The sequence below is a fragment of the Pongo abelii genome, chromosome X, assembly GCF_028885655.2.
Source record: "Pongo abelii isolate AG06213 chromosome X, NHGRI_mPonAbe1-v2.0_pri, whole genome shotgun sequence".
NCBI lineage: Eukaryota > Metazoa > Chordata > Mammalia > Primates > Hominidae > Pongo > Pongo abelii.
In genome coordinates this window covers 53,006,271-53,023,672 of record NC_072008.2, presented here as the reverse complement: position 1 = coordinate 53,023,672, position 17,402 = coordinate 53,006,271, and the positions used below count along the sequence as shown (strand labels likewise).

General features: G+C 41.2%; 2 protein-coding genes across 3 annotated transcripts in view; one reads left to right on the top strand and one right to left on the bottom strand.

Annotated features, from left to right (window-relative positions):
• Positions 1-246: 246 nt before the first annotated feature.
• Positions 247-17,402, top strand: part of LOC100936054 (X antigen family member 3-like) — a gene marked incomplete at its 5' end in the record, with an annotated part of 29,377 nt that continues 12,221 nt past the window's right edge. Inside the window, 3 exons of the mRNA XM_009234873.1 lie at positions 247-317; positions 674-677; positions 1,368-1,467. Coding sequence (XP_009233148.1) covers positions 247-317; positions 674-677; positions 1,368-1,467 — 175 coding nt within the window. The remainder of the gene's footprint in view (positions 318-673; positions 678-1,367; positions 1,468-17,402) is intronic.
• XAGE5 (X antigen family member 5) lies at positions 9,149-16,177 on the bottom strand. Of its 2 annotated transcripts, XM_054544228.1 has the most exons (6): positions 16,053-16,177; positions 15,750-15,921; positions 14,831-14,910; positions 14,223-14,328; positions 12,230-12,355; positions 9,149-9,259 (listed from the first exon to the last, which is right to left on the bottom strand). In XM_054544228.1, the coding sequence occupies exons 3-6, from the start codon at positions 14,900-14,902 to the stop codon at positions 9,237-9,239; spliced, it is 327 nt and encodes a 108-aa protein (XP_054400203.1). In that variant the 5' UTR covers positions 14,903-14,910; positions 15,750-15,921; positions 16,053-16,177; the 3' UTR covers positions 9,149-9,236. The 2 variants fall into 2 exon arrangements, with proteins under 2 accessions (XP_054400203.1, XP_002831717.1); XM_002831671.2 differs by lacking the exons at positions 15,750-15,921; positions 16,053-16,177 and adding an exon at positions 15,209-15,265.

The window sequence follows — 17,402 nt, the reverse complement described above, 5'->3', positions numbered from 1 at the left end:
TCTCTTGCCAGGAGCCTTAAGATATTACTTTGATAGCTTGACCACCTTAAGTGATTGTGCAAGCATTCTCTTCAGAAGACACACAAACTTATACTTGCCCTGGGACTTACCTTCAAAGTATTTCCAAACTTTAAAAAAGTGACAAGTTAACATTTGGCCATGGAAGTGCTCAAATATAGCTATCCTCTCAAGTGCCATTTCCCAATCACAGTGTTCTGTATTCTCTTCGCAGAGTGAAATATAATTTGGCGAGGAAGATCAACATGTAGGCCTAGACCAAGACGAAGTTTACAACCTCCTGAGCTGATTGGGAGTACGTGTGAGTGCTTTAACATTCGTTGTTTTCTATTAGCAGGAATTATTTTTTTTGTGTGATAGTGTCATTGAATTAGTATACATAACACTGTTAAAGGTCTTCTGAGCTGATAAAAAATGATCATGGCATCTCATGAAGGAAAGACTGATCTGAGAGGATTACGTTGTGTGTGTGTTTTTTTGGAGACGGAGTCTTGCTCTGTCACCCAGGCTCGGCTCACTGCAACCTCTGTCTCCTGGGCTCAAGCAATTCTGCTGCCTCAGCCTCCCGAGTAGCTGGACTACAGGTGCATGCCGCCTCGCCCAGCTAATTTCTTTTTGTATTTTAATAGAGACAGGGTTTCACCATGTTGCCCAGGCTGGTCTTGAACCCCTGAGCTCAGGCAATCCGCCTGCCTCAGCCTCCCAAAGTGCTGGGATTACAGGCCTGAGCCACTGTGCCCAGCCTACATTCTGGTTTTGCCTGGATGGATTCCCCAGATTTTGCCCATGACTTCCTCTGTATGCTTATTCATAACAGATTGCACACATCCATCCCAACATAGATTAAACTGCCTTCCAAAGCCCTTGAGGGTAACTCTGTCTTAGAGTAACCTCTCCATGGGAAGAATAACCTTATGAATAATAAGTATATGGAATAGTGTTGGAGAAATGTCTTTAGACTTATGATCAGAAATATCTATGTATTCTGTATATTTGCATTATTGACATGTATTGATAACAAAACTTTTTTTTTTCCCGAGATGGAGTCTTGCTCACAGCACTCCAGGCTGGAGTGCAGTGATGTGATCTCAGCTCACTGCAACCTCCGCTTCCCGTGTTCAAGCATTTCTCCTGCCTCAGCCTCCCAAGTAGCTGGGATTACAGGCATGCACTGCCACGCCAGGGTAATTTTTGTATTCTTAGTAGAGACAGGGTTTCACTGTGTTTGCTAGGCTGGTCTCAAACTCTTGACCTCGTGATCTGCTTGCCTTGGCTTCCCAAAGTGCTGGGCGTGAGCCACCGCGTCCAGCCAAAACTTTTTATTTGTACACACACAACCACAGTCCCAGGAGCCCAGTGATGAGGAGCCTCGAGAGGAAACACCAACTGAAAGCTGGGATCCTACACCTGGTCAGAAGAGGGAAGATCAGGGTGCAGCTGACATTCAAGGTGCTGGGAAGGGAAAGAAAGAACGTCTATGGGGGGAGGAGGCCTATGTGTGCATCAGGCATTATGCCATGACCGGTAACAGGAGGAAAGAAAACATTAGGAAAGGATCGCAAACATTTGCTGAAAGTTGGCTGGAAAAGTGAAGAGTACAGTTTACAGCTTCAGGCAGTCCCTGGATATAATAAGTCTTCTCTTACCTTTGAAATATATTTTGTATGCTTGAAAATACAGTCCTTGCTAAATCGGATGAAGCACTTTAATTTCATGCATAAATATGCAGTGTGCCACTAGTTTAATTTGTTCTTCTTAGAATGTTGCTGTATGATCTTCTAAGCCATTGTGTCAACAGTGCTGTAAGCACCCTTTAACAGCATGTGGAGTGCCAAGTCGTCCTACCTTATAACACCCCGAATAAAGCCCATTTGCATAAGGATGGTAGCCCCCTTTTATAAATAAGAAAACTGAGGCTCTGAAATGGAGGTTTACCAAGAACCTTTGTACTCATTGAGACAGAATTCATATTTTGTCCCAAGGTTTGTGTTATCCATGTTGTAATAAGAAAAGGTCAGTGCTTTTGCTTAAGATACTTACTATTCGAATGTGTGTGTACTGTAAGGTACTTCAGTATTGGCTCAGGACAAAACACAGTTCAATGAAGCAGAATAGCAACTCCAGAAAATAGCTCAATAAATGACAGCCACTCTTTGATTGGTATCCTTCAGTATTTTTTCAGGATGTTTGGTAAAAGGTGGGTAATTCAGGACACTGGCATACAGGTAGCTATATTAGTATGATTTCGAAGGGGCTTTTAAAAGTTGTAGAAGCACTTTCATAATTAGAAAACTCAAAGTACCATAAGTTTATCCTGAATCAGAAGTTGTTTACTCAGTAGATAGCATTTTTGCGTTAAACACTGGCAGAATTTGGGCCATGGATTATTTTAGCAATTCACTGTTAAGAGGTTTCCAGAATATGACTGTCAACAATGACCACTAATTTATTTGCACTCAACCTCCTGTACCCTTACTGGAAGACAGTGATTTTCCTGTTATTTTTGGTACATTATTCTAAATGTGATTTATTTGTGTATAGTTACATATAGGGCCCTTAGACCTAAGCATAATGTTAATTTATCTAAATAATTTTCAAGTTACCTCAACAAGGGATGGGTGTCACAATTGTAAGATTTCTCATAGGAAGGCCAATACATTGATCTAATCCTTCAGAAAATTGCATTTCATTTAGGATTAAAATTCTATCCATGTGGCAGACTTCAGATTTCTTAGATAGTCGATATTCACTGTTCATAATTCACAGTGATAAAGTATGGGAAATGTAGGTGTGGTGTGATTTATCCTCAGATTATCATTTAAGATAAGTTTCCATAATATAGGAAGACAAAAGTGTGACATCTTTACATCACATTTATTACCACAGTAGTCTACAGGCTTTTATTTCATAACACTGAGGAAAAGAATATTATCATTTCCTTATTTGTCTTTCTTGTTTGCCTGCTTCAATCAAGAACCTCTGTATTTTTCAGTGCCTGACCTGGAAGCTGATCTCCAGAGCTGTCTCAGTCAAAGACTGGGGATGAATGCAGAGATGGTCCTGATGTTCAGGGGACAATTCTGCCAAAATCAGAGCAATTTAAAATGCCAGAAGGAGGTATGCTATCCATTAAGATGCAAAATTATGTGCTTTCTGTTTTTCACAATATTATACTTTTGATAATAAAAAGAGAGAACACTACTGCCCCTTTAAAAACACAATTCAAATGCAGGCTTTCTTTGAAAAGTTGTTCAGACCCCAAATGCCTGACTGGAAGACTTAAACACTATCAGATACAGAAACAAATTGGGTCAAAGCCATATTGAATCATTAAATATGAAAGCATTTTCTTACTTGTGACTATAACCAATAGCTAACAATTTTCAGATTTTCTAATTTCTGCTTTAAACAAATACATAATGCATTTGTAATACCACTTTGTGTGAAATATGCTGAGTACTGAAGGAGGTTCTAGTACCAGATCTAACATAATTTGTGAGGTTTTGGATGAATTCCAAAAATTCTACATCCATCTTTTTCTATTGAAAATAGTACATGCAAATCAGATATATTAAAATCTGTTTCAAGATTGATTTCTGTATTTTCATATTCTGTTGGATAGAACACAAAGATATGATTTGTTTTTCATAACAGTTTCACTCCAGTTATAATATCTGATTTGAGATTTCGTGGTTCCTAAGAAAAAGAGTGGGCACCCTGCTTGATGTTTGTTTTCCTGTATGGAGACCTAAATGACTGTTCTTGGATTTTGCTAAATTTTGAATTCTCTGGTTCTTAAAGAATAATTGTATTTTAAATCCTTCCTGCAGTGAACCCTTGAATGACTGAATAATAAAATGGCAAGAGACAGTCAGGTTTCTGTGGCCGATGTAGTAGGGATCATGCGTGTAGGTCAGTGATGCTCAAGGTGGATGTAAGATGCCTGTGCTAAGCATGCTCCCTGCCCTCCTGTCAGTCTTCATGAGCTACTGTGTGTAATTAGATTGAAGACACATATGATAGAATCACCTCTAACCATATCAGAGGTTACATATTACAGGTTTCTGCCTTGAGACATCGGATGATACGACTTACAGTTCAAAGACTATAACATCCTAATTCGTGAGTAGTCGACATAAGTATCTTTTACACATAGTTTCCAAATTGCGGACTGTTAATAGAAGAGCTTCTGAATTTCAAGGGAGCACTCCATATTTAGGGAAGAAATTACCTAAACGTTTGGGCTCTACACTGCTGAACCATTCCATTATACCATTTACATTCAAAGACAGTTTTCTTTGGGAGGCCGAGGCGGGCAGATCACGAGGTCAGGAGATTGAGACCATCCTGGCTAACACAGTGAAACCCCGTTCTACTGAACAAAACACAAAAATTTAGCAAGGTGTGGTGGCGGGTGCCTGTAGTCCCAGCTACTCGGGAGGCTGAGGCAGGAGAATGACGTGAACCCGGGAGGTGGAGCTTGCAGTGAGCCGAGATCGCGCCTCTGCACTCCAGCCTGGGCGACAGAGCGAGACTCCGTCTCAAAAAAAAAAAAAAAAAAAAAAAAAAAAAAAGAGAGAGAAAGACAGTTTTCAGTCTATTTCCAGGAGCCTATTGAAGAAGCCTCAACTGTATTCTCAGGAAGATTATAGTCTTAAATGCACATCTTATTAAAATAGATAACACATTACATGATAAAGGAGAAGAATAAAAAATAAAAAAAAATAAAAGAGCAATAGAATAAACCTAAGGGGAAAGGAAAGAGGAAATGAATAAAAGACAGATACGAATCACTAGTAAAAAGAAAACGAATCCAAAAGTAACAAATTCAAAAGATTTTTTTGGGGGAAATAGTTATGAATAGAGTATCCAGTAGTTTACACACTCGGAGAAAATGGAAAAAGGTCAACACGGAACATAAACAAGACACAGATATTGAATATAGGTTATAACTGAAAGTGAATACGTCCTTGAACTCTAATATTTTCAGTGTATGGATGAAATGGTTGATATGCCAGGCACGTATACATTATTTAATATATCCCTATAATATGTGAATACCTAAACATCACAAAGACTGGAAGAACTTCTGAAATTTGCTAGTTGTCCCTCAAAAACACTTACTTTTAGAAACAAATAGTTGGCTTCTCCAGATGTCTTCCCGTCTTTTCCATTTTCCTATCCCTCTATTTCCTTTTTTTTTTTTTTTTTTTTGGCCACACTGTTCATGATATATAACGGTTTCACGTTTTGACATCAGGAATGATAGTGATAGCTTAAAACTAATGTGACTACATAATTAATTATACAAACGGGAATACTTTCAAGTGTAAAAAGGCAGTATTCATATTGACATTAGCACTTTTGGTGAAAATTGGGGAAAAATGATTACTGTACCTTAAAAACCACAGAAGGGTAAACTAGCCCAAAGAAACACTTTTGCACTTCTGCACAATAGAGAAAAAACAAATGCAATAAACTGTTTTCTTAAAAGATAGTTTTCAGACTATTTCCAGGAGCCTATTGGACATCCAGAACGTAGTTTCAAGCTAAAGCATTAAATTAAACATTTTTTGTAAATTCCTTTTGTTTCTTAACTTTTTTTGTGTGTTGGTTATATTTTTAGTAAAAGTATACACAATGTTTGCTTTCTACTTTGAACCACTTTTTAAAAGGTTCACCTGATTTAAAGTGTTCTGACCTCTAACTGTCTTTCGGTTTCCTTGTAGCACTAGAAACCAGGGTGTGTTTAAAAAGTATTGATAATGTATATGCTTGGAAATCTATCTTCAAAATCTCTACAGAGGTCTAACTGCATGTAAGCCAATGGGTGACTCATAGGCTTCTGGTTTTGGTCTATTGTATGAAACTAAAACGTTGGCGTCCTTTGCATACCTTTAATATCACCTAAATACAGTTCTGCTAGTAATGTTGTCTTCTATTATGTGAAAGGCAACCACAGGTTTAAATGAATACAAGCTGAAAGAATGCAAACTGGTTTTGTATTAGACATTTGACTTAAAAATATCTCAGAGGACCTCACATGCAGAAGGAGGGCAGAGAACACTTGTGGAATTGTAGTGATCTCTACATGGTTGGATGACCAAACCCTAAGTCACAGTGATGAGCCACGTGGATGTCAGTCTGCAGAGGGTGGGAGGGGAATGCCACAGGCCTCTGCTTTAGGAGCCATGCAGCAGAGTGAGACCAACCTGCAGTACTGATCTCAGTTATGCCCTTTAAGGGTCCCAGACATATGCAGCCTATTGGTTAGGGTTCCTCATTGCGTGCGCGCGCGTGTGTGTGTGTGTGCGTGCACACGTGTGTGGGTGGGTGAGTGGAGAGAGAGAGAGAGAGAGAGAGACTGAGTTTGAAGACCTAGCCCATGGAAGTGTTGCGACTGGCAAGTCCAAATCTCACAGAGCAGGATGTCAGGCTGGAGACACGGGGAAGAGGTGATATGAGAGCTCAAATCAAGGGCAGTGTGGAGGCAGAATTTCTTCATCTTGTGGAGGACCCCTGTCTTCTTCTCTGAAGGCCTTCAAGGAACTGGAGGAGGCCCACCCACACTGGGTAGGGCAATTAGGTTTACCCAAAGTCTGCTGATTTAAATGCTAGTTTTCATGTAAAGAAAACCCTTCACGGAGACATCTACTCTGGTCAAAGTGAACATTTCTCATGCATCGTGGCATAGCAAAGTTGATACATCAGATTTCCCATCACATCCATCTTATATAAATCCTAATAATGATGAAAGCCTATCTGACAAAGGCAGGTGACTTCCTAACTAAGATTCTGTATTAACCATTTTTATCCAGCCCAAGCCAGCATTTCAGGCTCGACACAACTATGGCCAGGAAGTTGAAGCTGATGTCAATGCCTTCCAGGGATGAGGCAGTGATGGGACATTCAGGGCGCACAGGTAAGAACAATCCCAGAGGGCACAGGTGATACCCCTGGACAACAAGACTTTACCCTTGTTAGGGCACCCGCAGCAGGACATACATTCGTCAGGTAGGAGCTGGCCAAGGCCCCCAGTGTGGCCTCCCACTAAGGGACCCTTCCCTCTAGGGTTCCTCGTCCAGTCCAAACAACTGATTTGCATCTTTGGTTTACGGGAGCTGTCAGCAGGCAGCCAGTTCAGGGTAGCCATTGACACAGGTTCCTCCTCTTCACAAGCATGGATGACATCCCTAAGGTGTTCTGTGTGAGATGTTCGGGAGCTGGGTCACCCCTGCTGTCCCATAGTTGCAACTCGGTCAGGTGTGATCTGGGGTTCAGGATTCAGTGTGGTTTCAAAATTGGCCTTACAGTATGACTGTGGGCTCCTCACAGGCAGAGAGACCCACCATCTGTGCTGTCACTGAGTATCTCTGATTCAGTGTGATACTGTAGGACTAGGGACACAGTGCTGACACATTGTTAATCTTGCTTTTGCTGAGTCTGCAAGTAATCAACCACTTTGATCCATTTGGGCTCATTGTCTTTTACCTGCCAAATCTATGAATATATGACAAGCCAAAATTACAACTGCACTGGTGATCCTTGTGGCCCCGTTAGCCACCACAGGGCTGCTTAGGGACTGCCTGAGCTCTTGACACACTATGATATTGAGTTCTGTGGTGTTGACTGACCGGAATAGACTTATTCTTCATGGCATCACACACACCAAACGAGTTTTCAGCACATAGTACTGACATAGTGTTGGCCTTGTCACACCTCGGTTATTTACAAATCAACTTCAGAATCAATGCCATGTCTGATGCCAGCTACACTGCTATTTAATTTACATATTTACATCAAATCAGTTTCTGAAGTCAAATGCATTTAAAAAGGTAGATTGATATTCCTACTTGAAATTCCAAAGCAGTTATCACATACTAGAGGTGTAGTTGTAAAGAAAAATGGAATGAAAACATTTGAAATTTTAAAGGGATTAAGGAAAGATAACTAGTAAATTTATCTGCAATGTAATGCCTGCATCGTATGTTGTTTCATTTATTCTTCGTAGCAAGTATTTAGTCTAAATACTCTAATTTCAACTTTAAAATGGGGAAACAGTCCCACAGGATGTAAGTATCTTGCCCACCATCTCAAGGCCAGTGTGTAAGAGGCAGGATGGCTCTTACACCCATGGCTATGTCATGCCATCGCCTGTAAGGAGACAGTGTAGGTAGGATCCAAGTAATTTTGCTTCAGCAAGTTGTCCTAGTTGCTTTCCCCTCTCTTCTACCTAGGCCCTAGTTCTTTCATCCAGCTCTACAGCCTGGGGAATTCTCACATATTTTGTGGAAAATAGGATATCCTAACAAAGGATGCAGATACAGAGATACATAGGGGAAGGAATGAAGGAAGAGGCAGGGGGCTTCCATGGCCTCTACGGGCATGCTACCCTCCATGTGTTCCGCTAGGCAGAAGCTCTATGAACCCTGTCCTTTTGGGTTTTGATGGAGGTTTTCATTATATAGGCATGACTGACTAAACTGTTGGCCCGCCACTGGCAATCAACTTAACCTTCAGCCCCTCTCCCTGTCCTGAAGGTTGGGGATGTGGCTGAAAGTGTCAACCCTCTAATCCCCTATCCTAGAGCTACCTAGGAGCTGCCAGCCAATGGTCAACTCACTAGCATACAAAAAGACGTCACTACGTGGAGATTCTAAAACCTGTAGGAGTTGTATGACAGTAAGCAGGGTCCAGGACCAAATATATATATTTCACAATATCACACATGTGTATACCAGCTCAATCAGAATGCAAAGTTGCAAAAATGATACTATTTTTTATTCAGACAGAGTCTCCTTCACCCAGGCTGGAGTTGCAGTGGCATGAACATGACTACCTGCATCCTTGACCTCCTAGGCTCAAGGGATGCTCCCACCTCAGCCTCCAGAGTAGCTGGGACTACACCTACACACACATATGCATATATTCATGCATTCATTCATTTATTTTGCAGAGAGGGGGTTTTGCCATGTTGCCCAAGCATGTCTCAATCTCCCAAGCTCAAGCAATCCTCCTGCCTCAGCATCTCAATGTGCTTGGATTACAGGCATGAGCCACTGCACCCGGCCAAAATTTCCAATAGGGTCTAATATGTGAGAATAAATGAACAAAAGATGTGTGATACTTCTTTGGAGAAAACTGGAAAACTTTATTGAGATTTTTAAAAGTCAAATATCTCTGATAAATCCAGTTTGCATTCTTTTGGTTGTCTTCGTTTAAAGCTGTGGTTTCCCTTCCTCTGCAATAGAAACGTAACAGGAGGGAACATTACTAGCAGAACTGTATTCAGATGAAATTAAAGGTATGCAAAGGACACCAAAGGTTTAGTTTTATACAATGGACTAAAACCAGAATCCGAAGAGTCTCCCTACGGCTAATATTCAACTAGACCTCTGTAGAGACTTTGAGGATACACTTCCAAACATATACATTAGCAACATTTTTAAAACACACCCTGCTTTTAGTGCTAGAAGGAAACCAAAAGACAGTCTGAGGTCAAATCACATTAAATCAAGTGAATCTATCAAAAGGGGCTTAAAGTAGATGGCAAACATTGTGTAGAGTTTACTCAAAATACAACCAGAACACAAAAAACCTAAGAAACAGAAGGCATTTCTGAAAAAAAAATTCCTCCAGAAAAAATGCATAATTTAAAGTTTTGGCTTGAGTATGGTCTGAATGTCCAATAGGTTCCTGCAAACAGTCTGAAAACTATCTTTTGAGAAAACAGTTAATGTCACATTAGGAAATACATAAGTGGAATGAATAGAAAGTCCAGTATTGCATTTGTTTTTTCTCTATCGTGAAGAAGTGCTATGATATTGCTTTGAGCTAGTTTACCCTTCTTTGTTCTTATTTAACATACACTAACCATTTGCATCCAGTTTTCACCTATAGTCCTCATGTCAGTATGAATGACACTTTTTTCACTGGAAGGTATTCCCGTTTGTATAATTAATTAAATGGTCATATAAGTTTTAAGGTATCAAGATCATGATTGGTATTAAAATGTGAAAGAGTTATATATCATAACCAGTGTGGAAAAAAAAAAAGAAATGGACGGAGAGGGAAATGAAAACGGAGAGTAAGACATCTGGAAAAGCTAAATATTTGCTTCTAAAAGTAACTGTTTTTGAGGGACGACTAGCAAATTTCACAAGTTCATGCACAGTCTTTGTGGCGTTCAGATATTCAGGTATTGCAGGGACATATTAAATAATGTAGGCATCCCTAGCATGTCAACCATCTCATCCATACTCTGAAAATACTAGTGTTTAAGAATGTATTCACTTTCAATTATGCCTTACATTCAATATCTGGGTCTTGTTCATATTCCATGTTGTGCTTTCTCCATTTTTTTTTAAGATTGTTTAATCTACTGGATGCTGTCTTCCTACCCATTTCTCAAAAGAACAATCTATTAAATGTATTACTTTTGGATTAGTTTTCCTTTTGTTAATGATTCATACCTTTCATTTACTGCCTGCTTCCTTTTCCCTTAAGTTTATTCTGTGACTCTTTTATTATTTTTTATGTCTTAGTATTATTTTCTTGTATCATGTAATTTGTTATCTATTTTAATAAGATATGCATTTAACGCTATGACTGTCCTAAGAATACAACTGAGGCTTGTTCAGTAGGCTCCTGGAAATCGTCTACAAACTATCTATTGATGGAATTAGTCTAATGGAGTGGTTCACCAGTGTGGAGTAAAACATTTAGATAATTTCTCCCCTAAAAATGCAGTGCATCCTTTAAATTCAGAAGTTCTAATTAAGTCAGGAATTTGAAAAACATGTGTAAAAGATACTTATGTGGACTACTTAGGACTTAGTATGCTAGTTTTTGACCTTTAAATCATATGATCTGATGACTCAAGGCAGAAACCTGTAATATATAACCTCTGATATGGTTAGAGGTTACCATATGTGTCTTCAATCTAATTACACACAGTAGCTCATGAAGATTGACAGAAGGGTAGGGAGCATGCTTAGCACAGGCATCTTCCAACCACTTTGAGCATCACTGACCTACATGCATGTTCCCTACTTCATGGGCCACAAAAACTTGACTGTTTCTTTCCATTTTATTCTTCAGTCATTCAAGGCTTCACTGCGGGAATGGTCTGAATGTATGGTCTGAATGTCCAGTAGGTTCCTGCAAATGCAATCATTGGGTCCGGTGAGGGAGATGGTTCACACCTGTAATCCCAGCATTTTGGGAGGCCAAGGCAGGTGGATCACTTGAGGTCAGGAGTTCGAGCCCAGACTGGCCAACATGGTGAAACCCCGTCTCTATTAAAAATACAAAAGTTAGTTGGGCATGGTGGCACGCACCTGTAATCCCAAATACATGTGAGGCTGAGGCATGAGAATCGCTTGAACCCAGAGGCGGAGGTCACAGTGAACCAAGATTGGACCCCATCCTGGGCGGCAGAGCGAGACCTCGTCCGAAAAAAAGAAAACAAAAACAAACAAAAATAAATAAATAAAACAATCGTTGTTTAAGAGCCTGAGAGAATTCAGGATTTGACAAAATCCAAGAACACTAATGAAGGTCTCCTTATGGAAAAACAAACATCAAGCAGAGTGCCTGCTCGTTTTCTTAGGAGCAATGAAATCTCAACTCAGATATTACAATTGGACTGAAGCTGATTGTTATGATAAACAAATCGTGAAAATCCGAATATCTTTGTATTCTCTCCAACAGAACCAGAGCATGTAGAAATCAGCAATGAAATGGATTTTAATCTATCTGATGTGCATTCACTACTTTCAATAAAAGCAAAAATGGGTGTAGGATTTATGTGATTTGTCCAGAATCTCACAAATTATGTTAGAGCTGGTACTAGAATCTTCTTCAGGGATCAGCATATTTCACACAAAGAGGTATTACGAGTGTATTATATATTTGTGAAAAGCAGAAATTACAAAATAATCTGAAAATTGTTAGCTGTTGGTTATAATCAGAAGTAAGAAAATGCTTTCCTATTTGATGGTTCAATATGGCTTTCACCCAATTTGTGTCTGTATCTGATAGTGTTTCAGCTTTGCAGTCAGGCTTCTGGGGTCTGAATTACCTTCCAAAGAAAGTCTGCATTTGAACTCTGTTTTTAAAGGGGCAGTAATATTCTCTCCTTTTATTATCAAAAGTATAATATTGTGTAATACAGAAAGTACATAATTTTGCATCTTAATGGATAGCATACCTCCTTCTGGCATTTTAAATTGCTCTGATTTTGGCAGAATCTTCCCCTGGACATCAGGACTATCTCTGCATTCATCCCCAGTCTTTGACTGAGACAGCTCCTGGAGATCAGCTTCCAGGTTAGGCACTGAAAAATACCAAGGATATCGACTGCAGCAGCCAAACAAGAATGATAAATAAGGAGATGATCCTATTCTTTTCCTCAGTGCGATGCAATAAAAGCCTAGAGGCTACTGTGGTAATAAATGTGAAGCAAAGATGTCCCCCGTTTGTTTTCCTGTATTGTGATATCTTATCTTAAATGACAATCTGAGGATAAGTCTCAGCACACCTGCATTTCCCATACTTTACTACTGTGTATTATAAACACACAGCTACCTAGGAAAACTGAAGACGGCCTCACGGATAGCATTTTAATCATAACTTAAATGTAATTTTCTGAAGGATTAGATCAATGTACTGGTGAGCTTATGACAAATCTTATGGTCCTGACACTCATCCCCTGTTGAGGTATCTTGAAAATGTTGGGGTTAAACTTTATTAAAGTAATTCTTAGGTCCACAGGCCCTATATGTGACTTTCCATACATGAATGTCATTAAGAAAAAAAGTACGAAATGTAACAGCAAAATCACTGTCTTCCAGTGAGAGTATGGGAACTGAAGTGCAAAGAAATTAATGAGTATTGTTGACAGTCATATTCTGGAAACCCCTTAACAGTGAATTGCTAAAATAATCCATGGCCCAAATTCTGTCTCTGATTAGTTTGAAAATGCTATCCGTTGAGAAAACAATTTCTGTTTCACGATAATCTTATCGTACTTGGAGTTTTCCAATTATAAAAATACTGAAACAACTTTTAAAAGCCCCTTCCATATCCTATTAATACAGTTACCTGCACACCAACATCCTGAATTATCCACCTTTTACGAAACATGCTGTAAAAAATATACATCAAAGGAAACAGTGGCTGTCATTCATTGACCTCTTTTCTGGAGTTGCTATCCTGTTTCACTGAACTGCGTTTTGTCCTGAGCCAGTATCGAAGTACCTTATAGTACAGACACATTTGAGTATTAAGCATTTTTAAGCAAAATCATTCACATTTTCTAAAATAGATGGCAGGAAGAATGCACACCTTAGAACAAAATATGAATTCCTTCTCCATGAGTCAAGTTTTCTTGGTAAGCCTCTATCTCTGAGCCTCAGTTTTCTTATTTATTTATTTTTATTTTTTGAGATGGAGTCTCACTGTGTCACCAAGGCTGGAGTGCAGTGGCGCGATTTTGGCTCACTGCAGCCTCCACCGCACAGGCTCAAGAAATTCTCCTGCCTCAGCCTGCTTAGTAGCTGAGGTTACAGGTGTGTGCCACCATGCCCAAATAATTCGTATATTTTTAGTAGAGACAGGACTTCACCACATTGGCCACAGTGGTCTCGAACTCCTGACCTCAAGTGATCCGCCCACCTCAGCCTCCCAAAGTGCAGGGATTACAGGGGTGAGGCACCACGCCCGGCCTCAGTTTTCTTATTTATAAAATGAGGTTAACATCCCTTTGCAAATGGGCTTTATTTGGGGTGTTATATGGTAGGGTGACTTGGCACTCCACATGCTATCAAAGGGTGCTTACAACACTGTGAACACCATGGCTGAGAGGATCTCACTGCAACATCCTAAGAATATCAAGTTAAACTGGTGAAATAATGTACATTTTTATACAACCAATTAAACGGTTTCATCTGATTTAGGAAGGACTATATTTTCAAGCATACGAAATGCATCTCAAAGAAAAAGAGAAGATTCGTCATATCCGGGGACTGCAGGAAGCTGCAAACTATACCCATCACATTTCCAGCCTCTTGCAAAACTCTCAGCAAATGTTTGAGATCCTTTCCTATTGCTTTCTTTCTTCCTGTTACTGGTCGTCGCATAAGGCGTGATGCACACACAGGCCTCCTTCCCGCATAGACATTCTTTCTTTCCCTTCCCAGCACCTTGAATCTCAGCTGCACCCTGATCTTCTTCTCTCTTCTGACCAGGCGTATGATCCTGACTTTCAGTTGGTGGTTCTTCTTGTTGAGGCTCTGGCACACTGGGCTCCTGGGACAAGGGCGGGGGGGTCGTGGTGTGTGTGTGTGCAGATAAAAAATTTTTCTTATCAATACACGTCAATAATATGAATATGCAGATTACACAGATACTTCTGATCATATGCATGTTTAAAGACATGCTCCAACACTATCCCAAAACGATTCCACATACTTATTCTTCATTAAGTTACTCTTCCCATAGAGAGGTTACTCTGAGACCGTTACCCTCAATGGCGTTGGAAGCCATTTTAATTTATGTTGGGTTGAATGGGTGTAATGTGCTATGAATAAGCATGAGGAGGAAATCACCAGTGAAATCGAGGAACACAAGTTCACACATCCAGGCAGAAACAGTATGTAGACTTCTTGGGTTACTCTTTCCTTCATGAGATGCCATGATCATTTTTTATCAACATGGGAGACCTTTATCAGTGTATCTATACTAGTTCAACAATAACTACCACACAAAAAAATTTCTGCTAGTAGAAAAAATCGAATGTGAAGTCATTCACAAGCATAGGCCCAACCAGCTGAGCAAGTCGTAAACATCGTCTTGGTCTATATCTTCTTCCTCGCCAACTCATATTTCAGTCTGCAAACAGAACAGTGTGCACTTTGGGAGGCTGAGGGGGATGGATCACCTGAGGTCAGGAGCTCGAGGCCAGCTTGGCCAAAATGGTGAAACCCCGTCTCTACCAAAAATGCAAAAACGTAGCTGGGTGTGGTGGCGAGCACCTGTAATCCCAGCTACTCGGGAAGTTGAGGCAGGAGAACCACTTGAACCCGGGAGCGAATGTTGCAGCCAGCCGAGATTGCACCATTGCACTCCAGCCTGGGCAACAAGAGCAAAACTCCGTCTCAAAAAAACCAAATCAAACCAAACCAAAAACCAGAATACTGTGATTGGAAAAATGCACCTGAGTATATACCACATTTGAGCACTTCCACGGCCAAATGCTAACTTGCAATTTTTGAAAATTTGGTAAGACATTGAAAAGTAAGTCAGAGGGCATGTATAAGCGTGTATGCCTTCTGAATCGAATACTTGTACAGCCACTTATGTTCGTCAAGCTAGCTGAGCAATCCTTAGGGCTTATGGCAAGAGACACACGGTATTTCCAATGAGGTTTGGTTTCACAATTAGACTCTCCATCGTGAGACATTTAGGAAAATACAGCTTGAGAATTAAAATTAAAGTGCCCATGGCTTTTGTCACACACCCATTTGCTAGGCCCGTTTCCCCCCTAAAATCGAGTTTTGTTGGAATGCATAGCCCCTTCCACCCATTCTAACTTCCAAGATGGAGTTGAGAAGTTGCCACATAGCACTGGGCAGTCCTCACTTGGCGGGCACCTCTGCGGTTCGTTATACAAACCTTGGGGTGGCGGTCACCAGTCCGGAGTGTTCCCACTTTCTAGGCCCCTTCCTTACTGCCCACGACATTCCAGCCTTGATGCCCCTTGAGGAGTCTGGAATTTGTCCTCTGTTGGGAGTTCCAGGCATTTCTGGGACTGGAATACCGCCAAAAGCACCCCAGCATCGCCCCAGCTTCACCTAACCCCCGTCCCACTCCGAAGCCCTCCTTCTTCCTTCGTCCTGACCCCTACAAGACAAGAAGGCCAATAGCTGCGGGGCCACACGAGAAGGACGACGACATCAAGGCCCTTCTCGGAGTCACCAATCACGCGCCCTGACCCTCCGGAAGCCCGCTGGCTCCTCCGCACTCTCACTCACACTTCAACTCCCAGTTGGCTCGGCCTGTGGACCTACTGGCTGCGTCTCAGTAGGGGAGAAAGAATCCAGACCTCAGGGACCCGAGCTGCAGGATCACAGCTCCCCGGTGGGCGAAGGGCCAATGGGAAGGCGCCCAAATGAACATGCGCACTAAGGAGGCACCCAAGGAGCATGCGCAGTGAGGTCCCCTCTTGCCTTAAGAGCTGCACTGCCTTTCAGTGTCCACCCATGCCCTGTCCTCTGCTCCTTCCAAGGTCCCCACTAAGGACTTTGGAATCCATCCTCTCTGTGTGGTTTTTTATGCCTCTGAGACTGAAATACTGCAAATAATGTCACCCTTCAACTCATTCCATGTTCATCTGACCCTCCTCCGCTCTATGCCCTTACTTCCTCCCGTGCCCAGGATCCCACAACAGCAAGGCCATGGTGATGTCGCTGCCTTTTAGTAGAAGGATGACAACCTATATGAGGCAATGGACCGAGTGGTCCAACCCACGGGAAGCCCTTCCGCTTTCCCTCACACTCACTGACACTTCAACTTCTGGGAGGACTGATCTGCTGACCTACCTGCTGTGTCATAGTTGGCAAGAAAGAAGTCATGACGTTTCCTTCCACAGCTCTGCAGGGATAGAAGACAGACAGCAAGGCACATGGGCAGCAGGAACTTGCTTAGCAGGGAGCATGCCCATTGAGTCTGCCACTTGCAGGCTGACCATGGTTTTCCTGCTGTTCTCATACCTGCATCCATAGGGTGTTAGTAGTGGAAAGAAAGGGACTTAAGAGAGCATTTGTTTTTCTTTGCCCAAACAATCTCATGCACTGAGAAACGTTGGGAACACACAGTCCTATGTCACCCTTAATGGAAGATGTGTCTCAGAAAAGCCTGTTGTGAAAGAAATAAGCTATTTTTGTATCTTTATTTATAATTTTTTTTTCAGACGGGGTGTGGCTTTGTCGCCCAGGCTGGACGGCAGTGGCATGACCATACCTCACTGAAGTCTGGATCTCCTGGGCTCAAATAATCCTCATGCTGAAGCCTCTCAAGCGGATGGTACTACAGGTGTGAACACCACACCTGAGCAATTAATTTAATTTTTCTTGGAACGTTGTTTCAGTCTGATGCCATGCTGGTCTTGAATTCCTGGGTTCAAGCTATCATCCCACCTTGACCAATTTTTATACATGCTTTGATTAGTCACTTTTTTCCTCTGGTTCTCAGTTTTCTGCCATGCTTCTAATGAATGTAATGGAATAAACTCTTCTGCAGACTAAATATATTCACACATGCTTAGTTTTTTTTTGGGAGGGTGTGTTATTGCACATTTAAATCTCTGGGCTGGTGACTGATTT